The 19,410-nt window shown below is 39.0% G+C and overlaps 1 protein-coding gene across 10 annotated transcripts in view; it reads right to left on the reverse strand.

Annotated features, from left to right (window-relative positions):
- ABI1 (abl interactor 1) overlaps positions 1-19,410 on the reverse strand; it is a 133,490-nt gene that overhangs the window by 28,989 nt on the left and 85,091 nt on the right. For all 10 annotated transcript variants that reach the window (XM_078075270.1, XM_078075265.1, XM_078075267.1 and 7 more), the window contains one exon: positions 356-532. In XM_078075270.1, coding sequence (XP_077931396.1) covers positions 356-532 — 177 coding nt within the window. The remainder of the gene's footprint in view (positions 1-355; positions 533-19,410) is intronic.

Raw genomic sequence — 19,410 nt, forward strand, 5'->3', positions numbered from 1 at the left:
TCTAAACCAACTCTGTAAAGCATATAATTTTTTTTATTTTTAAATATTCATTCAGTAGTAAAAGCAAGACATGGAATTCAAAATAAAATTTGTAGTATTAGTCTAGGACTCAAATGGCTTAACTGATGAATAGCCATGTTAAGTTTTATTGTCTTCTTGAATACAACCTATTTCACAAATAAAATTCTGCCTCAAGCTTAGTGTAATTAGTATCAAATAACTGTTCTTTGAAAACTGTAATGCTAGTTACTAGCTAAGAGAATCTATTAAGAAAATTATTTTTATTACCCTATTTCCTATCCAAAATATTTACCAGATAAATTATTTCAAGTTAATACAATATAAAAATGCTTACCTTGACACCATGGCCCACATCATCCAGAACTGTATAGTCAATAGGTTTCCGAATATACCTTACAGGACGCTCCATATTTGCAGGTGCTATTATTTTGTGAGTTCTTGATGTATTCTTATTTGTTGTCAAAATACCAATCTCTCTCCGAGCCACTTTCTCTTTATGAATGTCCACGGTCTGTATTTTAAATTTGAACAAAGAAAATATTATTAGGCATTAACTAATGTCCATATATATTGGGCCATATACAACGTTGGACCACAGGATGGTACTGCATGTCTATTTTCGAGTGAATACTATATCTTTCCCTTCAAAATTAAGGAAACTACTATCTTTGAGGCTCAAAACGGGGAATATCTAAAGATGATTAAAAGCACCAACTGATTTAATGGATCTGGTTCCAAGACAATTTCCAGGAAAGCAATTTTCATTCCTAAAAACTCAAGCGTGTATGGAAAGGGAGGGAGGTCCTGCTCTGAGAAGCTTACACTTTACTGGGGATGCAGACCAGGAAGAAAATCAGTAATTACAACACAACGAGGCAGTGCTGTAGTGACATATGCACAGTGTATGTGAAATTACTCCAAAGGTGTTCAGAGCCAAGATACCTAACTAGACTGAGAAGTGCTCACTTAAAGACTTTATAGAGTCTGTAGGTTTTTAAGGATAAATAGAAGAGGTAAATACGGAAATTATTCAAGGCAGTTATTCATATTGCAGAAAAAGGTATAAGAGAAAAGATGGTAAGTTAGAGCAAAAGTTATGAACTGGCATCATGCAGCCTACCTAATATAATACTGGCCTTTATGGCTTAAAAAAGAATTTTGTTGTTGTTTAGTTGCCAACATTTAAAACTAGGTAAGGGGTGCCTAGGTGGCTCAGTCAGTTAAGCATCTACCTTCGGCTCAGGCCATGATCTCAGGGTCCTGGGATCGAGTCCCATGTTGGGGGCTTTCTCCCTCTCCCCTCTACTCGTGCTCTCTCTCAAATAAATAAATAAATAAATAAATAAATAAAATCTTTTTTGAAAATCCCTCTGCTAGAGGTGTTGAGGATAGACAGAACAAGAGCACTGGCAGTGAGACCAGGTAGGAGGCAATGACGGTAGTCTAGGTGGAGAAGAAGAAAGGATATGAACTGAAGGGGGTGGAGGGGTACTGTCAGAAAAAAAACAAATTTAATGTTAATGCTTAAGATTCTATTTCCAGAATTTAAAAAAATTGATTGGGAAAGAACCTGTAATCAAAAATATTCTCCCGGGGCGCCTGGGTGGCTAAGTTGGTTAAGCGACTGCCTTCGGCTCAGGTCATGATCTCAGGGTCCTGGGATCGAGCCCCGCATCGGGCTCCCTGCTCAGCGGGGGGTCTGCTTCTCCCTCTCCCACTCCCCCTGCTTGTGTTCCCTCTCTCGCTGTCTCTCTCTCTGTCAAATAAATAAATAAAATCTTTAAAAAAAAAAAAAAAATATTCTCCCAATTCCAAAACAAGGTAGAGAGAGACAACTCTCCTTCAGTGTCTACCGTTTTTGCACATCCTACAAGAAAAGGCACTGCTCCCTCTGTCCTGGATATTTATACAGTATTTATATAGCCTTAGAAGATGTAGTGTTTTCCTGGAGAGCAAAAGGCAGGTTTGTTTACTGTCCAGTGTATTAAAAATAATGTCAGCCCTGGGGCAAAGGTCAGGAAGGTTTTTTGCCCATTATAAAAGATCTGGTCCTCTAATTGGGAGTCCTTTCCTGTAATCCACCCAACTCTGTGCAGACATCACTTGGCTCTCTTTTCAGTATCCTATGGAAATTGGGCCTAGTTATCTAGCACAAATGCTGACACTGGCTACTGCTACTGCCATGAGCAATGACATTCTGCATCTTGCCCAAGAGTCTCTTGTCTTTAATAGTATCTATGAAATTGTGGCAGGCTAACTTCTTAGCTTGCACAAAGGGTAAAATCTTAAACTCTTCACAATTTTTGACAGTTTTGACAATGAGGATGGAATATTCATTCCCATGGGAATCGGGAGTGAACATGCTGACCAAATGGGATGGTCAACCAAGCAATGAATGGTCCTCCATTTTACTGCCTATTAATAAAGGCTAAATTGAGGATGTAGTTTCAGGTTGAATATCATTTTGTAGGTTCAAAGACAGAAGTCTGAATGATGCCCCAGTTACTGTCAACTTTCCATCAACCTGACAGTTGGCCTCAGCAGGTCTGTCCTGTGAACAACTGGTAATAAGATTTATCTGGCAGAGGGAGTGGGGAACACAAAGGACTGTTCCTCTTCAGACAGTGTTACACCCAATGTTACACTGGGTGCCAAAGGAGAAAAACTGCAACCACTGTGGTCAGAACCAAAAGAATCTTCAGAACTTCATCTAGTTTGCTTAGGAGATGTAGGGATGGGACACATAATGCTTATTTAAAAAGATGGCAACAGCTGACTATCTTATTGCTCAGACCCTCCTGCAGTCTATTTTGTCAACATTCAATCCATTCAAGATGAGTAAAAGAGGGGCGCCTGGGTGGCTGTCAGTTGAGTGTCCAATTCTTGATTTTGGCTCAGGTCATGACCTCAGGGTTGTGGAATTTTTAGTCCCACATCAGGCTCCGTGCTCAATGGAATGTCTGCTTGGGATCCTCTCCCTCTCCCTCTCCCTAGCGCATTCTGTCTCTCCCTCTCTCTCCCTCTCTCTCTCTCGCTCTCAAATAAATAAATAAATAAATCTTTTTTAAAAAGATGAGTAAAGACCTCAGCATTTTTTGGCAATGGGTCCTGTCTGCTCCAAGAGAGCTTTTCCTACCACCCTCCCCACCCCATCCCAAATTTCACTAAGAGAAACTGTGGCAGGCACTGACTTGTCTTCAGGCTCTTACTGTACTGAACTGGGTTTAAAATGATAATGAAAGGGGGTGCCTGGGTGACTCAGTCGTTAAGCATCTGCCTTCGGCTCCGGTCATGATCCCGGGGTCCTGGGATGGAGTCCCACATCGGGCTCCCTGCTCCGCGGGAAGCCTGCTTCTCCCTCTCCCACTCCCCCTTCTTGTGTTCCCTCTCTCGCTGTCTCTCTCTGTCAAATAAATAAATAAAATCTTAAAAAAAAAAAAAAAGATAATGAAAGTGATTCACTAGAGAATGAGAAACTTGACCAAAGAAATCTAGATAAATTCTTGCTGTCAGACCTTCTAGCCTTGGAAAACTCCTCTAATTCTTCTTATGTTGAAATCAAGCAAGAATTTAAGAGATGTTATCTTGACAATGGAGCAGCAAATAGCCAACATTAGGTAGACTCCTAAAAACAATGCTGTCACAGTGCAGATCTTAGCCCAAGTCATCCAAAGGGCACAAGCTCATTTCCCTGGTCAGAAAGCAATGTAGTTGTAGCTGTTGAATGCCAGTATTGATGACCTTGCCACAGAACATGGGACTTTGGGAGGATCAAAAATACCACAGATTTATTCGATTGCTCAGCACGCAGCTAGAGCACCGCTCAAAACTGAAAGGAAATGCACCTTGTTTACAGGTGCAGAGCTGCTCTCTCCCAATCTCCCCATAGCCCAGCCTCAGCTGCTTTACAGAGAAAGATGACCGGGGGTGGAGATGAGTTTTCCTAGTTCCCAAGCGGAATTGAAGATCAATCATACCCAGGTACGCGAGAACACCAGAAAGAGGAGGGACTCAAAATTTTATGGCTCTGTTAGATACAGGAGACCACATCACCTTCATACCCATCATGTGGAGGAAGAGGGTACATGCTTTCAGCTACCAAGGTTTGGGTGGGATTCACAGTGGGGAAAGAGTAACTAACCCATACTTTTCAGATGGTATCTTTGGATCTGGTCCCCTAAATTGGGAGTTCCTTTCCTGTAATCCACCCAACTCTGTGCAGACATCACTCGGCTCTCTTTTCAGTATCCTATGGAAATTTGGTGTATTACTGTTGTGGCTTCTACCACTGAATATATAATTTACTGATATTTTACATACCTGTACTGTGAATGCTCCTAAGTGCCAGAGGGGATTATGCCAACTGAAAAGAGCCGGTGTAGAAAGCACTGGTAGCTTTAGCACCCCAAAATCCTTATGACCCCTTTGTGTACAAGTCTCCATGCACAGACGATTTTACTGACTGGAGTCTCTGGCAAGAGGTGCAGCCGCCACTAAGGTGTCCCTTGGTTTCTGGATTCAATGCCTCCCTGACACAGCCACCACGTGCACTCCTTTTGAAGTTTCCCATTTGAGGATGGGTCAACTCAAACTCAATGACTAATAAGATGGTAAGAACCTAACAAGCTTCTCTTAACCACATTAAAGTGGTATACTCAAGGATGCAGCCAGCCAGGCCCCTATGGTATTTCAGCTTTAAATGAAAAAGTGGCAGTTATCCCTTTGGGGAAATTTTAGCCTCCATTCTGCCTAACTAAAGTTGCTGGCTCATTGAGGCCCCGGATTCACAGAGGATCCCATAAATGCCTGGGCCTGGTTCACTAATGAATGATTCAATTACACTGAAACCCTATGCTGTTCAGTGGCCTACTATGCTGTTCAATTTCAGGGCCAGCTACACAGAGCTAAAAATGGGTGTGGCTGCTTTGCTCTGTGGGCAGAATTCAAGGATGTTCTCACAGATCTGACCAATATTCCTCTTCATAAACCTTGTTGTATCTTTACTGATTCTGGGTCTGTTACCAATGACCTAGCTGTTTGGCCTACCACTTGTAAAACTACAGACTGACTAAAAACTAGCCATAAACTGTGGGGACATATTGCAGTTGCTGATCAGATAGTCTAGGTCACAAATATAGATGCCCATGGCAAGGGACCATTGTCTGATGAGATCAAATGGAATGAAGCTACTGATCAGGCCTGTACTACCCAGACTGCCATTACTGCTGCAGGATCTATCAACACATGTACCATCACAGAACAGATACCGAGTGAAGGACTCTCTATCTCTGATGCGGAGGCAACCACTGCATCCCACACGTGTAATTCTCAGAAGACCCATTTATCTCATATGACAGAGGCCGTATCTCTTCCTACTGACAGGCTGGTTACATCAGATCTTTGACCCCCCTCTTCAGGCTATTAGTGGGGCCTTACCGTTGATGATACTTTCTCAAGTAGGATACTGCTATTCCAGTCCAGTCAGCGGACTCCAGCCACACCAGTGTTAAACCCTTGACACTAATCTGTGCCATGTTTTTCACTTTCCAAACCATTTGCAGTCTGATAGTATGTTTTTATTCTAGAAGTCACTAACAATGGGCTACTAGTCAAGGCACCTGGCTGGCTCAGTTGGTAGAGCATGCAACTCTTGATCTTAGGGTTATGAGTTCAAGCCCCATGTTGGGTGTAGAGATTACTTAAAAAATAAAATCTTAAAAAAATGGTTAAGATAGGAAATTTTATGTCATGTGTATTTTACAATTAAAAAATTTTTTTAATCAACTCAGAAAGATGTCTGACTACACCTCCTTAATTCTTCCTGGTTCACACATACCAGTACAGAGTTTGGTCACTGAACGTGGATGTCCCTAGGAAGCGATCATCTCCTCTTTGCCACTTGTGATGTGTCCTAACCATTACCAAGCATGATGCTTCTTTCTTTTGCCTAATGGAAACCCCAAGCTGGCCTGATTGGTACACCCTCCGGATGGGAGCCTAGACAAAAGAAGGTCTTGGGAATTCTAACTTATTTCTGGTTCAGCCACCTGAATTTTCTTGATGGATTTCTTAGATAATAAAGATAATGACCATTTGGTTAAGAAAGTATACTGATCACCAAGTCCCCTTACAGTGAATCATGTGGCCCAAAACAGGAGACATAATAGGGTCTCTGTAAGTTTAATAAAAAATGCCCTTGTCCCTCTTGCACCTGACCATTCCAGAAAAAAGGTCTGGGTAAGAGTCAGGGATGACTGGGAAAAAGGGAGAAGTCAGCTACTGGTATGGGACACTCATTTTGTGACGTGGAAGAACAACTCTGGCACCTGTGGAATAAACACTTTAGACCTCAGGAGGTAAGAAAGAGGGACATTAGTGATCTCTGTCTTTCAAAATCACCCCTGGAGCTTTTCTCACAAAGGAAAATTCCCTGGTGCAGCTCTCCTACACAGTGCCTGAGTGCCTTAAATTGAACTGACAGCTGAGTCTGCCATACCCTGCGTACAGCTCTGATCACAAAAGGATCACCATTCTCTTTAACCTCAAGGAACAGTCTTTAGGAAGCAACAGAGAGTAATCCTAGCTCCTGCACTTCCCACATAAAACACCTGTCAATACCTCCAGGTGTCTTTCCTATAGCTATCATTCAGTCATTCCAAAGGCCAGATGAATGCTACCTGGTTGATGGCATAGATAAACAGGACAGACGGTCTGACTGCCTTCAGGTAATCCCTCCAAAAACAATCATTAGACTCGATTATTTGTACTGAACTGTGACCCGTAAGGCCTACCAGCTCTGCAGGAGGCAACAACAGAGAAACTGTCAGCCTGTACTCCCTGACTTCTGTCCTATCTGGGGGACAGAGGGACAACAACTGTAAACACCACATTCTGCACCTTAGGGGTGGTCATAAGAGACCTTCAAGTGTTTAAGCACCACAACGAGATCATGTAGTCTGCAGACAACTGCTCTTTCCAAAGTAAGGCTATTCTGCTTTTTCCATGCCAATAGAGCTCTCACAAACATGGTGAACATTCCTAAAACCCGCTGGACTTTCTGCAAGAAGTGTGGCAAGCACCAACCCCACAAAGTGACACATACAAGAAAAGCAAAGATTCTCCTTATGCCAAGGGAAAGCGGCATTATGACAGGAAGCAGCATGGCAATGGTGGGCATAACTAAGCCGATTTTCTGGAAAAAAGGCTAAAACTACAAAGAAGATTGTGCTGAGGCATGAATGTGTGTTGAGCCCAACTGCAGATCTAAGAGAATGCTGGTTATTAAGAGATGCAAGCATTTTGAACTGGGAGGATAAGAAGAGAAAGGGCCAAATGATCTAGTTCTAAGCTTCATATTTGTTACATTATGAAGACAAAAAATTCCTGAGGTTATGTTTAAGAAACAAAGTAAGGCTATTCTAAATTATTGAGGGGGGGAGCGCACAGTGGACCTCTCAGAAGGATAACTGACTTGTTAATTATGTGCAGTCTGAGGCAGTTATCCCTAAAATGGGAGTCATCCAATTAGAAAAGGTAGTTTAAAATTTGTCCCAGACTTCAGCTGAGGTGATCAGTGACATCACCTCAGCCTTGGGGCCATCCAGGTCAGTCTCAACTCACTGTGATCAGGATTACTATGGATGACAGAATTGCCCTAGACTTCCTCCTCGCAGGCAAAGGCCAAATCTGTGCATTCCTTAATATATCCTGCAGGTTGTTTTTTTTTTTTAACATCCTGCAGTTCTTAGATTAATGCCTTGGGTCAAGTAGAAAGTTGGTGAAGAAACTTAAAGAGAAAGCCACTTGGCTCTCTAAGGCAGACCCTGAAGGTTAATGGCACTTGTTCAGCTGCTTGGGTCTATGACCCTACGGAGCACAGTTGAGGTCAATATTGCAGTTTGGCCTCATCCTGCTACCCTGCTGACAGTACATAACCTCAATTAAATGTCTTATGAGATAAATTGGATGGCTCTGGTCCCAGCCTTTGTCAGACAAATTAATCAGAAGGACCAATGAAGAGCATCATTATGGGAAATTTTACCAGAAGCCAAGCAATGTATAGAAATTAGGGGAAAAACTTGTTGAAGGCAAATTATCCATGTTCCATAATAAGTGGAGCCATTGCCTTTGTTCCATAATATATTGTTAAGTATGTTTGTATAGCAAACAGCCATGAAGGATAAAAATGTCTCCCTCCGGACATGAACAGACAGGTTCATTTACTATCTAGTATAACAAAGATGACATCTCCCTCCAGGATTAACATCAGGCAGGCTACTTCCCATTATAAAAGTTTGGGTTCCCTAACCTAGAGGCTCCTCTCCTATAACAGACGATACTGCAATACAGGAGAGGCATCACTCAGCCCTCTTCAAATTTTTCTATGGAGCTTGGGCTTGGAAAACCGGCACAAATACCAACACTGGCTCTTGCTATTGTCATGAATAATAAAGTCCTATGTCTATGACCCAGAAGTCTTGCATCTTCTACCAGCATCTATGCAACTATGGCAGGCTAACTTGCTAGCTTGCATAGAGGGCAAAATCTCAGACCCTTCACAGTTCTTAAAAAAAAGCAAATCCGTTTTTATAGTGAAACAATTCATACTCAAGCCAGTCCCCTCCCGCTCAGTAACTCTGAAGATTATCTGATATAGTCATTCATGTTAGAAATTGTAGTTAAAGAGCTACATTTTTTAATGCCTCCACTTATCTTTTAAATTCTTTCCTTTTCTGGGGTGCCTGGGGGGCTCAGTTGGTTAAGCGTCTGACTCTTGGTTGCAGCTCAGGTCATGATCTCATGGGTGGTGAGATCAAGCCCCACATTGGGCTTGGTGCTCAGTGGGGAGTCTGCTTGAAGATTCTCTCCCTCTGCCATCCCCCCACTCGCACGTCCACATGTGTACATGCTCTCTCTCCAAAATAAATAAATCTTTTTTAAAATGAAATAAACTCTTTTCTATAGCAGAATTTTAATTAGTACAAATTTGGATTGACATGGAATTAATTTTGGGTATTCATAATACTACAGAAAAGAAAATACTGAGATTTCACTGGAGGGTAAAAAAACATGGACCAACACTCACCCTGGTTTGCTCTTAACTCCCTGAACACTCATTTCTGTGTCCTTTGCAAGGTCACCTTACAAATACAATGCCTCTGCACTGTGTCCTAGCTTCTCTCGGCTTTATAACCTCTCCTTGGCAAACTCATCCACATTCAAGTTTAAACTGCCATTTATATACACATAAACTTTATTCTAGACCTCTCCTCTGAGCTGCAGAATTGTACAAAAAAAGTGTAACGGGGCGCCTGGGTGGCTCAGCTGGTTGTTTGGTTTTGGCTCAGGTCATGATCTCGGGGTCATGAGTTCAAGCCTCACGTTAGGCTCCACACTCAGCACAGAGTCTGCTTGACATTCTCTTCCTCTGCCCTTCCCCCTATTCACATGTTCTCTCTCTAAAATAAATAAATAAGTCTAAAAAAAAAAGTAACATTCCCCCCAGGTATGTCAATGGTACCTCAAAATGAAAGTGCCCCAAATCAAACATACAGTCTACTCAACTCTATTTCAATGTTCTACAAGAGTTCTCTATCAAGTTATTTAAGTCAGACATCTAGCACTTAGTTTATATCCAGTATCACTAAATCTTGTCACATTTACCTTTAACAAATGTTGGTGAGGATGTGGAGAAAAGGGAACCCCTGTGCACTGTTAGTGGGAATGCAAACGGGTGCAGCCACTATATAAAACAGTAAGGAGGTTCCTCAGAAAATTAAAAATAGAACTACATATGATCCAGCAATTCCACCTGACTATTTATCTGAAGAAAATAAAAACACTAATTCAAAAATATATATGCACTCCCATGTTCACTGCAGCATTGTTTATAATATCCAAGATATGGGGGGAAAAATATCTAAGTGTCCATCAATGAATGAATGGGTAAAGCTGTGGTGTATGTATATGTATGTGTGTGTGTGTGTGTGTGTACACGCACACACCCACCACCACCACCACAATCGTATACTACACAATGGAGTGCTTTTCAATGTTACAAATGTCATTTGTAACAACATGAATGGACCTTGAGGGTATTATGCTAAGTGAAATGAGACAGAGAAAGACAAATACCGTATGATCTCACTTATACATGGAATCTAAAAAACAAACAAAAAACAAGCCCACAGGTACAGAGAACAGATCAGTAGTTGCCAGAGGCAGGGGCTAGGCAAAATGGGTTAAGGGAGTCAAAAGGTACAACTGACAACTACAAAATAAGTAAGTCATGGGGATGTAATGTGCCACATAGTGGCTATCATTAATAATACTTTATTGTATATTTGAAAGTTGCTAAGAGTAAATCTGAGAAGTCTTCATCACAAGAAAATAATTTTTGTTAAGTATGTTTGGGGACAGATGTTAACTAGACTTATTGTGGTGATCACTTTGCAATATATACAAATACTGAATCATTATGTTGGACAGCTGAAACTAATATGTCAATTTTACCTCAATTTAAAAACATACATATATACAAACCAGAAATGTGTTTCCTTCTGTCTCCAACAGCTTCATCCTAGTCAATCTACTGTACCGTCTCTCACCTTAATTATTGCAAAAGCCTTCTAACTGGTTCACTTGCATCCAAACTATTCTCTTTCCAATCTGTTCTTTATGGTGTAACCACGGTGATCTTTACAAAAACAGTAAACTTGAGAAAACAAAATGAAAAACTTTGAAGATATCTCACCTGCTTAAATCCTATTAAAAGAACATCCCACATGGTTCCCAGTCTTCATGGGAAAAACAAATTCAAACTGGCTCGAGTTCTTTCCCTATTTCTCTCAAATATCATGGTAACTCTCCTTAAAATAATCTTTTTCACCCTCCCTACTTCCCTTACACACTGCAGATATATTCAGGACACTATTTCAAATTACTTGAAGTTTTTTTCTCTGAGTCCACTCCCTCCCCAGTTTCCCAAGTAGGAATCACAAAAGTCCATATCACAACCCTTCCTGTAATGCACAACCCTCCATATGGCAGGGTGAATGAATACAGCAGGTAGGAGGAGGGAAACAGACTTGGAACATTTGTGTAACAACAGCATGCATATGCTCACCAAGCCAGAGTTAGCTTTTTCAGGGAGACTAATTCCTTCTTACACTTGAATTTCCTTACTTTCACAGTTTTTTCATCTTTAGATAGCAAAATAAGCAGTTTGATATAAAGAAAATTAGTTTTCAATTATAATATACTGGAGATAAAATTTAAGAGTTACCCTAGTTACCCATGTGATCACCCGGCAGCAATCCCTACCTATGAAGCATAGCTGAAAACCACTGGTTTAAAGAAAATACACACACATACACACACAAATATGAAATCAGAAAACCTAGGTTTGAACACTGGCTCTTTCACGTACTAGTTGTGATATTTCATATAAGCTTTTTAGCTCACTAAGATTCCATTTTGCTTACATATAATGGAGATGGTATAACAGAATAATATTGGTTGATACAAAAAGTACTAAAAAATTTTAACCAAATCTGAATCTTATTTATCAAACTATCCAATCTACAACCCTGAAGTTAAGGCAATATATGTCTAAAATATTAATGTGAAAAAATGTACATATCACATTGTGTATTAGAAATATAATGAACGTTGAACCTGCAGTCAACTAAGGGCTAAGTGAACTAAGCCAAACACAGAAAGGGAAAAAACTGCATCATCTCACTTCTAGGTAGAATCTAAAAAAAGTCAAACACACACAAGGAGATGAGGTGGGGAGGTGGAGGAAATGAAGAATCTAAAAAGCTGAATGCACAAAAAGCAGAGCAGAAGATGGTCACCGGACTCTGGGAGTGGGGGAAATGGGGAGATATTGATCAAAGGCTACAAAGTTGCAGCTACACAGACTGAGTAAGCCTAGATATCTAATGGATAGCATGATGATTACAGTTAATAACACAGTATTGAATACTGGAAATTTACAAAGTAAATTTCAGGCGCTCTCATCACACACACAACAGGTAACCCTATGAGAAGAAGATACATTAATTAGCTTGACTATAGTAATCATTTCACTATGTATATATACATCAAATCATGTTGTACACCTTAAATATACACAATTTTTATTTTAAAAGATAAAATAAAAAAAGAAAGATGATGAATGCGAATTATGTTCAAATCTCCAGTTTTGCAATAGTAGGATGTTAGAGGACTCCTCAGAGCCAGTCTAATGAGCATTATGATTCTAGAAGCTCGAAACTCAATGATTCCAAGGTAAACAAGCCCTAAAGACTGAAACTGACTTGAAAGAAGAAAGCATATGTTACAGACGTGGCTACCAGCAGGACAAACTAGAGAAAAGGCTAGAAACCCAAAGACAAGTTCTGTTCTGATAAATAAAGATCATGTTTGATGATTCAGCACCTAACGAAGTGATCAAGTCAAAATAGAATGTACATGGAGATAAATTTGGAAGTAAAAGATAGAATGAACATGTTCAGAGGATCAGCTTTTAAGGGAAGAGTACATTCCTGAAGACCTTTTACATAATTCAAAGCTCAAAAAATCAAAGAACTAAATTTAACATGAGGCAGTGTTTCTGTTTACTGCCTAAACGTCAAATGACAATAAAATAGTTTAACAATTTCCTTGTCCAGTTTTGAAATTATGCAATGGTTTGGAAAAAAAAAAATTTTTAAGATTTTATTTATTTATTTATCTGAGAGACAGCGAGCGAGCACAATCAGGGGAAGCGGCAGATGGAGAAGCAGGCTCCACACTGAGCAGGGAGCCTGATGGTGGGGCTTGATCCCTGAACTCTGGGATCATTACTGAGCCAAAGGCAGATGCTCAACCACCTGAGCCACCCAAGCACCCCTGTAGAAATTTTTAATTTGAAGAAAGTCTTCACATTGTAAAAATAATTTTTTCAATTTTATTAATATTTTATGTTGCATTTTCAGCACACAAAATGAAATTGTACAACAATGGGCCAGGAACAAAGACATAGTTGCAACAGTTGAATACAAAGCAAATGAGGCCTCTGAATTTGGGTAATGTAAGAGGCATAATCTGGAGCTAAGATAACACAAATAGAAAACTCTTTTGACAGACTCAATATGACAACTACAAATAATATGAAGAGTTGTGAGAGAAACATGACAATGTGGAACATAAGATAATCAACAGAAATGATCAGAACATCCTGAATAAAACCATAACAAACTCTCTCCCCAACCAGTTATAAATAAGGGAAGAAATATGGAAACAGTGAAATGGGAGTTTGAACCTGAAAAAAAAATTATGTGGCCTTCCAAGCCAAGTATAACACACACCCACTTACTCACAACCAGACATCTCTCTCACTCCCCCGCTCCCATCCAATGAAGTATTGATGCCAAATCTTCCAATCTGATCTACAACTTCAATGCCTCCCAATAAAAACCCCAGCAGGTCTTTTATAGTTTCAAAATATATACAGAAGGGCAAAGGGGAAAGAATGACCAAGATAAGGTTAAAAAAAAAATTAGAAAGGGGGAGGAGGGACTTGCCCATTGAGATTTATTATAAAGCCATAGTGAATAAGACTATGGACAAATTCAACAGAAGAGAGAACTCAGAAACAAGCTCACACTTAACAAGGAAACTTGGTATCTCACAGGGATGACAAAGTAGGAAAGAATACATTATTCAAATGGGGCAACTAGTTTCCATATAGAAAGAAACACTAAAAATGGAACCCAACCTCACACTACAGGGAAAAAATCAATTCCAGACCCATTAAATGTAAATGCAAATAAGCGGCATATTTATATTTGAAATATTATATGAAATAATATACATATAATATTATATTAATATGGATGGACTATACATGAAGTACAGATAAATCTTGGAAACATAATGCTTAATTTAAAAAAGCAAGCAATGGGGCGCCTGGGTGGCTCAGTTGGTTAAGTCACTGCCTTCGGCTCAGGTCATGATCCCAGGGTCCTGGGATCGAGTCCCACATTGGGCTCCCCCTGCTCTGCGGGGAGCCTGCTTCTCCCTCTGCCTCTGCCTGCCACTCCCTCTGCCTCTGCCTGCCACTCCCCTGCTTGTGCTCTCTCTCTCTGTGTCAAATAAATAAATAAATAAAATCTTTAAAAAAAAAAAAAGCAAGCAATGCTAGACTACATACAGCATGAACCTATTTTTACTAAACCCAAATATAAACAAAATTAAACAACAATTGTTTAGGAATACATATTTATGTGATAAACTTTTTTGAAGTGCAAGGAAATTTGGAGTATGGGTTGAAGCACATAGGTAGAAGAAACAGAACTGATCACTTTCTAGTTAACTTTGGTTAATAATATTTGTTTTATTATTACAAATGTTGTAACATGCATTACATTTATTCTTTTGAATGTATTAAGTATAATTTTTCAAAATCTTTAATCACACACAAAGTACTAAATAGAGCACAGAGAAAAAAAATGATTAATATTCTTCAAGCGGCATCAAGGAACTCCATAAAAGAAACCTCATTTTAGCCAGCCATATTTGGCAGACCAAAGAGAAGAAAGGACGATGGGGGAAAGAGGAAAATCCAAGTGGAGGGAACAGTACTAGCAAAGGCAAAGAGACATGAAAATACAATACCTGCTTAGACATACAAGAAAATTTTTAACAGCATGAATAAAAATAAGTTAAACTCTGCTCTGATTAAAAGTTATCAAAGGAATACTAAAGAAATTAGAAAATCAAATTTGGCAATTTATTTTTAAAGGGTCAAATAGGCCCTTTACAATATAAGCAGATCAGGAACTGAATAGGTAAAATAAATTTTGTGGAAAGCAAAGGTTCTAATTAAAATATTCCAAAAGTGATTCTATTTAGAAAGGAAAATATTTTTTAAAACAAATGCTGAAATAAGATAACTTCTGTAAGCACACAAGATTTTTTAATTATATTTTAAGATATGATTATTTTAAACTATTATATTGAAATAAGTTTTAATTATGTTCTCTTTCCTTTCCCTTACCATGTTGAGGGAGAAGGGGGAAGGGGCAGAAAAACATGCTTTTTTTATAGATCCTCAAAAAAAAAATCCTAATTATCAAAAGACAGAAAGCTAAAGCAGAAAAGAAGTACAACATAGCAAAACTACTCAACATTTCACGTATTTTCTACAGTATCACGTTGGAAGGCCTACTATCCTCACAACTGCCACTGCCAATACAGGGAGGGCATTACAGGTTTCAAGCAAAGAACCCTGTATATAAGTAAAAGCACAATAAATGTTTGCTGAAAGAATAACTACAGAATGAAAATCGAAACACTTTTGCTCTGAATAGAAAAGGGAGAGGAGTATAAAAGGGATAGAAAAAGTGTAAAAGAGTCCTGAGACAAGCCACACAGAGAAAGCCTTTAGCCAAGAAAGAAACAATCTTTGTTTGTTACTGCTTATTTGGACCAGACTCTGGAAATGGCCCTATGCCCAAAATTCTGTGTTACAGAGCTTTGTTCAATAAGCTTGAAACAAGGTCCCAATCAACTGCAAAGTTAACTTGATTCAGAATGACCTATATATACACACTACAAAATAGACCTATTTAGAAAAGATGAGCTGCAAAATAAGACTCTGGTGGAAAACATAACCTAAAACACTTGGATCAGAATTATTCAGAAATATTTTATCCTGGGAAAAACTGGATTTGTCACTAACACTTTGGTCCATATCCAATTTTTTAGTACCACCCAATGACATTTTTCTGTCTCCTCTTCTCCTGCTTAAGAATATAAGACACAATGTAGAACACTACACATGGTCATTATACATCTACCTCAAGAAACAATTTTTTGTGCTTAATTTAGTGATGACCATTTTTGATCCAAATTAGGATCTAAGGCAAATATGAACTTTTAAGAGAACATTAGATCACAGTTTTATCTTCCAAATACCATGTCATGAATTTGTACTTAATCCCCAACCTATTACTCCTTACTAGGAATTAACTTTTTTTTTTTACTATTTCATGAGGGCCCCTCCCTTCTTAAAAATATTATGTATTTAAAATTCTGAGAAATGCCACACATTATAGTCTAATGACTAAGAGCACAAGCTCAAGAACCTGACTGCATCGATTTAAAAGTAGACTCTGCATTTACTAGCTATGTGACCTAGGGCAAGTGACTTAGTCTCTCCATGCCCTCAGTTTCTTACTGCACAAATAAAATAAAATAAAATAAAATAAAAACAAAAAAATTTGCCAACCTCACACCATTATTGTGAGGATTAAGTGAGTTATTATACATAAAGAATTTTCAGCAGTGTCTGGCATACAGAAAGAACCAAATAAACGTTAGCTTTTATTGTTATTATTATTATTATTCTGTTCCCCAATCCATATCCAAGCATTTAACTGAGTTTACTAGATGTTAAACCAGTTAAAGCTTAAAGCTAATAACAAATACAACTCGGGGCGCCTGGGTGGCTCAGTCGTTAAGCGTCTGCCTTCGGCTCAGGTCATGATCCCAGGGTCCTGGGATGGAGCCCCACATCGGGCTCCCTGCTCATGGGAAGCCTGCTTCTCCCTCTCCCACTCCCCCTGCTTGTGTTCCTTCTTTCACTCTGTCTCTCTCTGTCAAATAAATAAATAAAATCTTTAAAAAATAAATAAATAAATAACAAATACAACTCTTGGGGTGCCTGAGTGGCTCAGGTGGTTAAGTGTCTGCCTTCAGCTCAGGTCATGACCCAGGGTCCTGGGATCCTGGGATCAAGCCCAGCACTGGGCTCCCTCTCCCTCTGCCACTCCCCCTGCTTGTGCTCTCTCACTGTCAAATAAATAAATAAAATCTTAAAAAACAACAACAACAACAACAACACACAACTCTTATAATCAATCTTAGAAATCAGGGGCGCCTGGGTGGTTCAGTTGTTAAGTGTCTGCCTTCGGCTGAGGTCATGATCCCAGGGTCCTGGGATCAAGCCCCGTATAGAGCTCCCTGCTCAGCGGGAAGCCTGCTTCTCCCTTTCCCACTCCCCCTGCTTGTGTTCCCTCTCGCTGTGTCTCTCTCTGTGAAATAAATAAAATCTTTAAAAAAAAAAAGGAATTAAAAATTATTACTTAATTCATTTAAGATGCCCAGCCACATTAAACATATAAGGAGTGCAAATCAGTATTACCAGAAAAAAAGCATCAAATCCAACACTTTGAAAAGATTTGAATTATGCTCAATAGTAGCCCTTTCTGAGCCTACTCACTTCTTTTATATTCACCACAAAAGTATTTGTGGTACTGTAATTCTTCTTACAAGTAACAATCACATTTGGGGATATTTACAGAGAGGATATTTAAAGGTACAAACTGGTACTTCAGATTAAATTTAGAGGACTGATTATACATTAATGGCTCTCCCTTCTGAGACCTCCACCAAAATGAATGCCAAAAAATTAATTTATATATAATAACTAATACATAAATATTTGGCATAAGTAATTCATAAAAATATATTAAAATATATTTTTCCTCCCTATAACAACAAGGTGAAATAAAAGGAGAAAAATCAATGGACAAGAACTACCAATAAATCTTTGGATATCAGAAAGCAAATGGAGTCAAGGTAACTAACTGATCAGAAGAGACAGAAGAAGGGGAGCCAGGATATCTCAGTCAGTTGGGCATCCAACTCTTGATTTTGGCTCAGGTCATGACCTCAGGTTCATGGGATCAAGCCCTGAGTCCAGCTCTGTGCTGGATGTGGAGGCTGCTTAAGATTCCCTCTGCCCCTCCCTGCTCACATGCACACGCTCTTGCTCTCTCTCTTAAAAACAAAACAAAAAAAACAGACAGAAGAAGCTAGAACCCCAAACTCCTGTAGACAGCAAGACAATTTATCCTAAAGGAAAAAAATAATAACTCTTGAGAGGCTCAGAATTTGGAAGTGACAGGTTCTACAGACTACAAAAGTGAGGAACAGAACCAAAACCACAATGAGATACCACTTGACACCCACTAGGATGGCTTAATAAAAAAATATAGAGATAAAATAGGGTTTACGAGGATGTAGAGAAACTGACACTCTCACACGTTGCTGGTGAAAATGTAAAATGCTGTAACCACTTTGGAAAACAATTGGCAGCTCCTTGAATGGTTAAACACAGAGTTACCTTATGATGCCGCAATTCCACTCCTAGGTATATGACCAATATATCTGAAAACGTTATCGTCCAAACAGAAACTCGTAAAGAAATACTCAGGTTCCAGCATTAACCATAACAGCCACACAGTGGAAACAAGCCAAATGTCCATTAATTGATAAATGGATAAATAAAATGCAATATCCACAGAATAGACTATTATTTACAATAATGTGGAATAAGTACTGATACATGCTACAACATGAGTTAATCTTGAAAACATGCTAAGTCAAAGAGGCCATCACAAAGAACCACATATTACTACATGACTCCATTTATATGAAATATCCAGAATAAGCAAATCTACAGAGATAAAAAGTAGATTACTAGTTGCTTAGGGCTGGGTAGAGAGAGGATACAGAGATTGGGAAGCGGTAGCTAAGGGGTACTGAGGGTTTCTTTTTGGAGTAATGACAGAGTTCCAAAACAGCTTGTGCTGATAGATGCATACCTCTATGAATATATCAAAAGCCACTCAACTGTACATTTTAAGTGGGTGAATTACACAGTATGTGAATTATATATCAATAGAACTGTTTTTAAAAGTAAGGAATGGGGAGCCTGGGTGGCTCAGTCAGCTAAGTATCTGACTTCAGCTCAGGTCATGATTTCCTTGTCCCTCTCTCTCTGCCCCTCCCCACACTGGTGTGCTCTCTAATAGATAAAGTTTAAAATAAATGAATAAATAAAAGAGAGGAACAAGCTAAAAGCGGGATAACTGAGTTAGTGTCTGGATACTAATAGTGGACTTCCCTCCCTTCCACTCACCATGCTCTCAGAATGTCAGCATTCCCTCATGAATGCAACTCTCATGAAAAACATTAGAAAATTCTCAAAAACAGAAATATAATGGCACAAGAATAGACTTCTATATATTAAAAATCTGGTGTGCCCCTGCTTAAAGCCCAATCACCCATCAAGTGACACTCTGTCATATATAGTTTCTACTTAAAGCATTTGAGTTCCTCATTCTTAAATAGAAACAGCCAGGATCACTAGATTTGAGGCAATATTTCATAAACGGGAGGCAAAAACCTAAAAAAAAAAAAAAAAGATTTTTCAGAGATCAGAGGAATACTTAAAAACAAGGATTTATATTATATGCAAAAGAATTAAACATAATCCATTAATAAGCACGAATTTAACTTATGAAAAAGAACAAGAAAACTCTTAAAAATTAA

Source organism: Halichoerus grypus, chromosome 6 (genome assembly GCF_964656455.1).
Source record: "Halichoerus grypus chromosome 6, mHalGry1.hap1.1, whole genome shotgun sequence".
Classification (NCBI taxonomy): Eukaryota; Metazoa; Chordata; class Mammalia; order Carnivora; family Phocidae; genus Halichoerus; species Halichoerus grypus.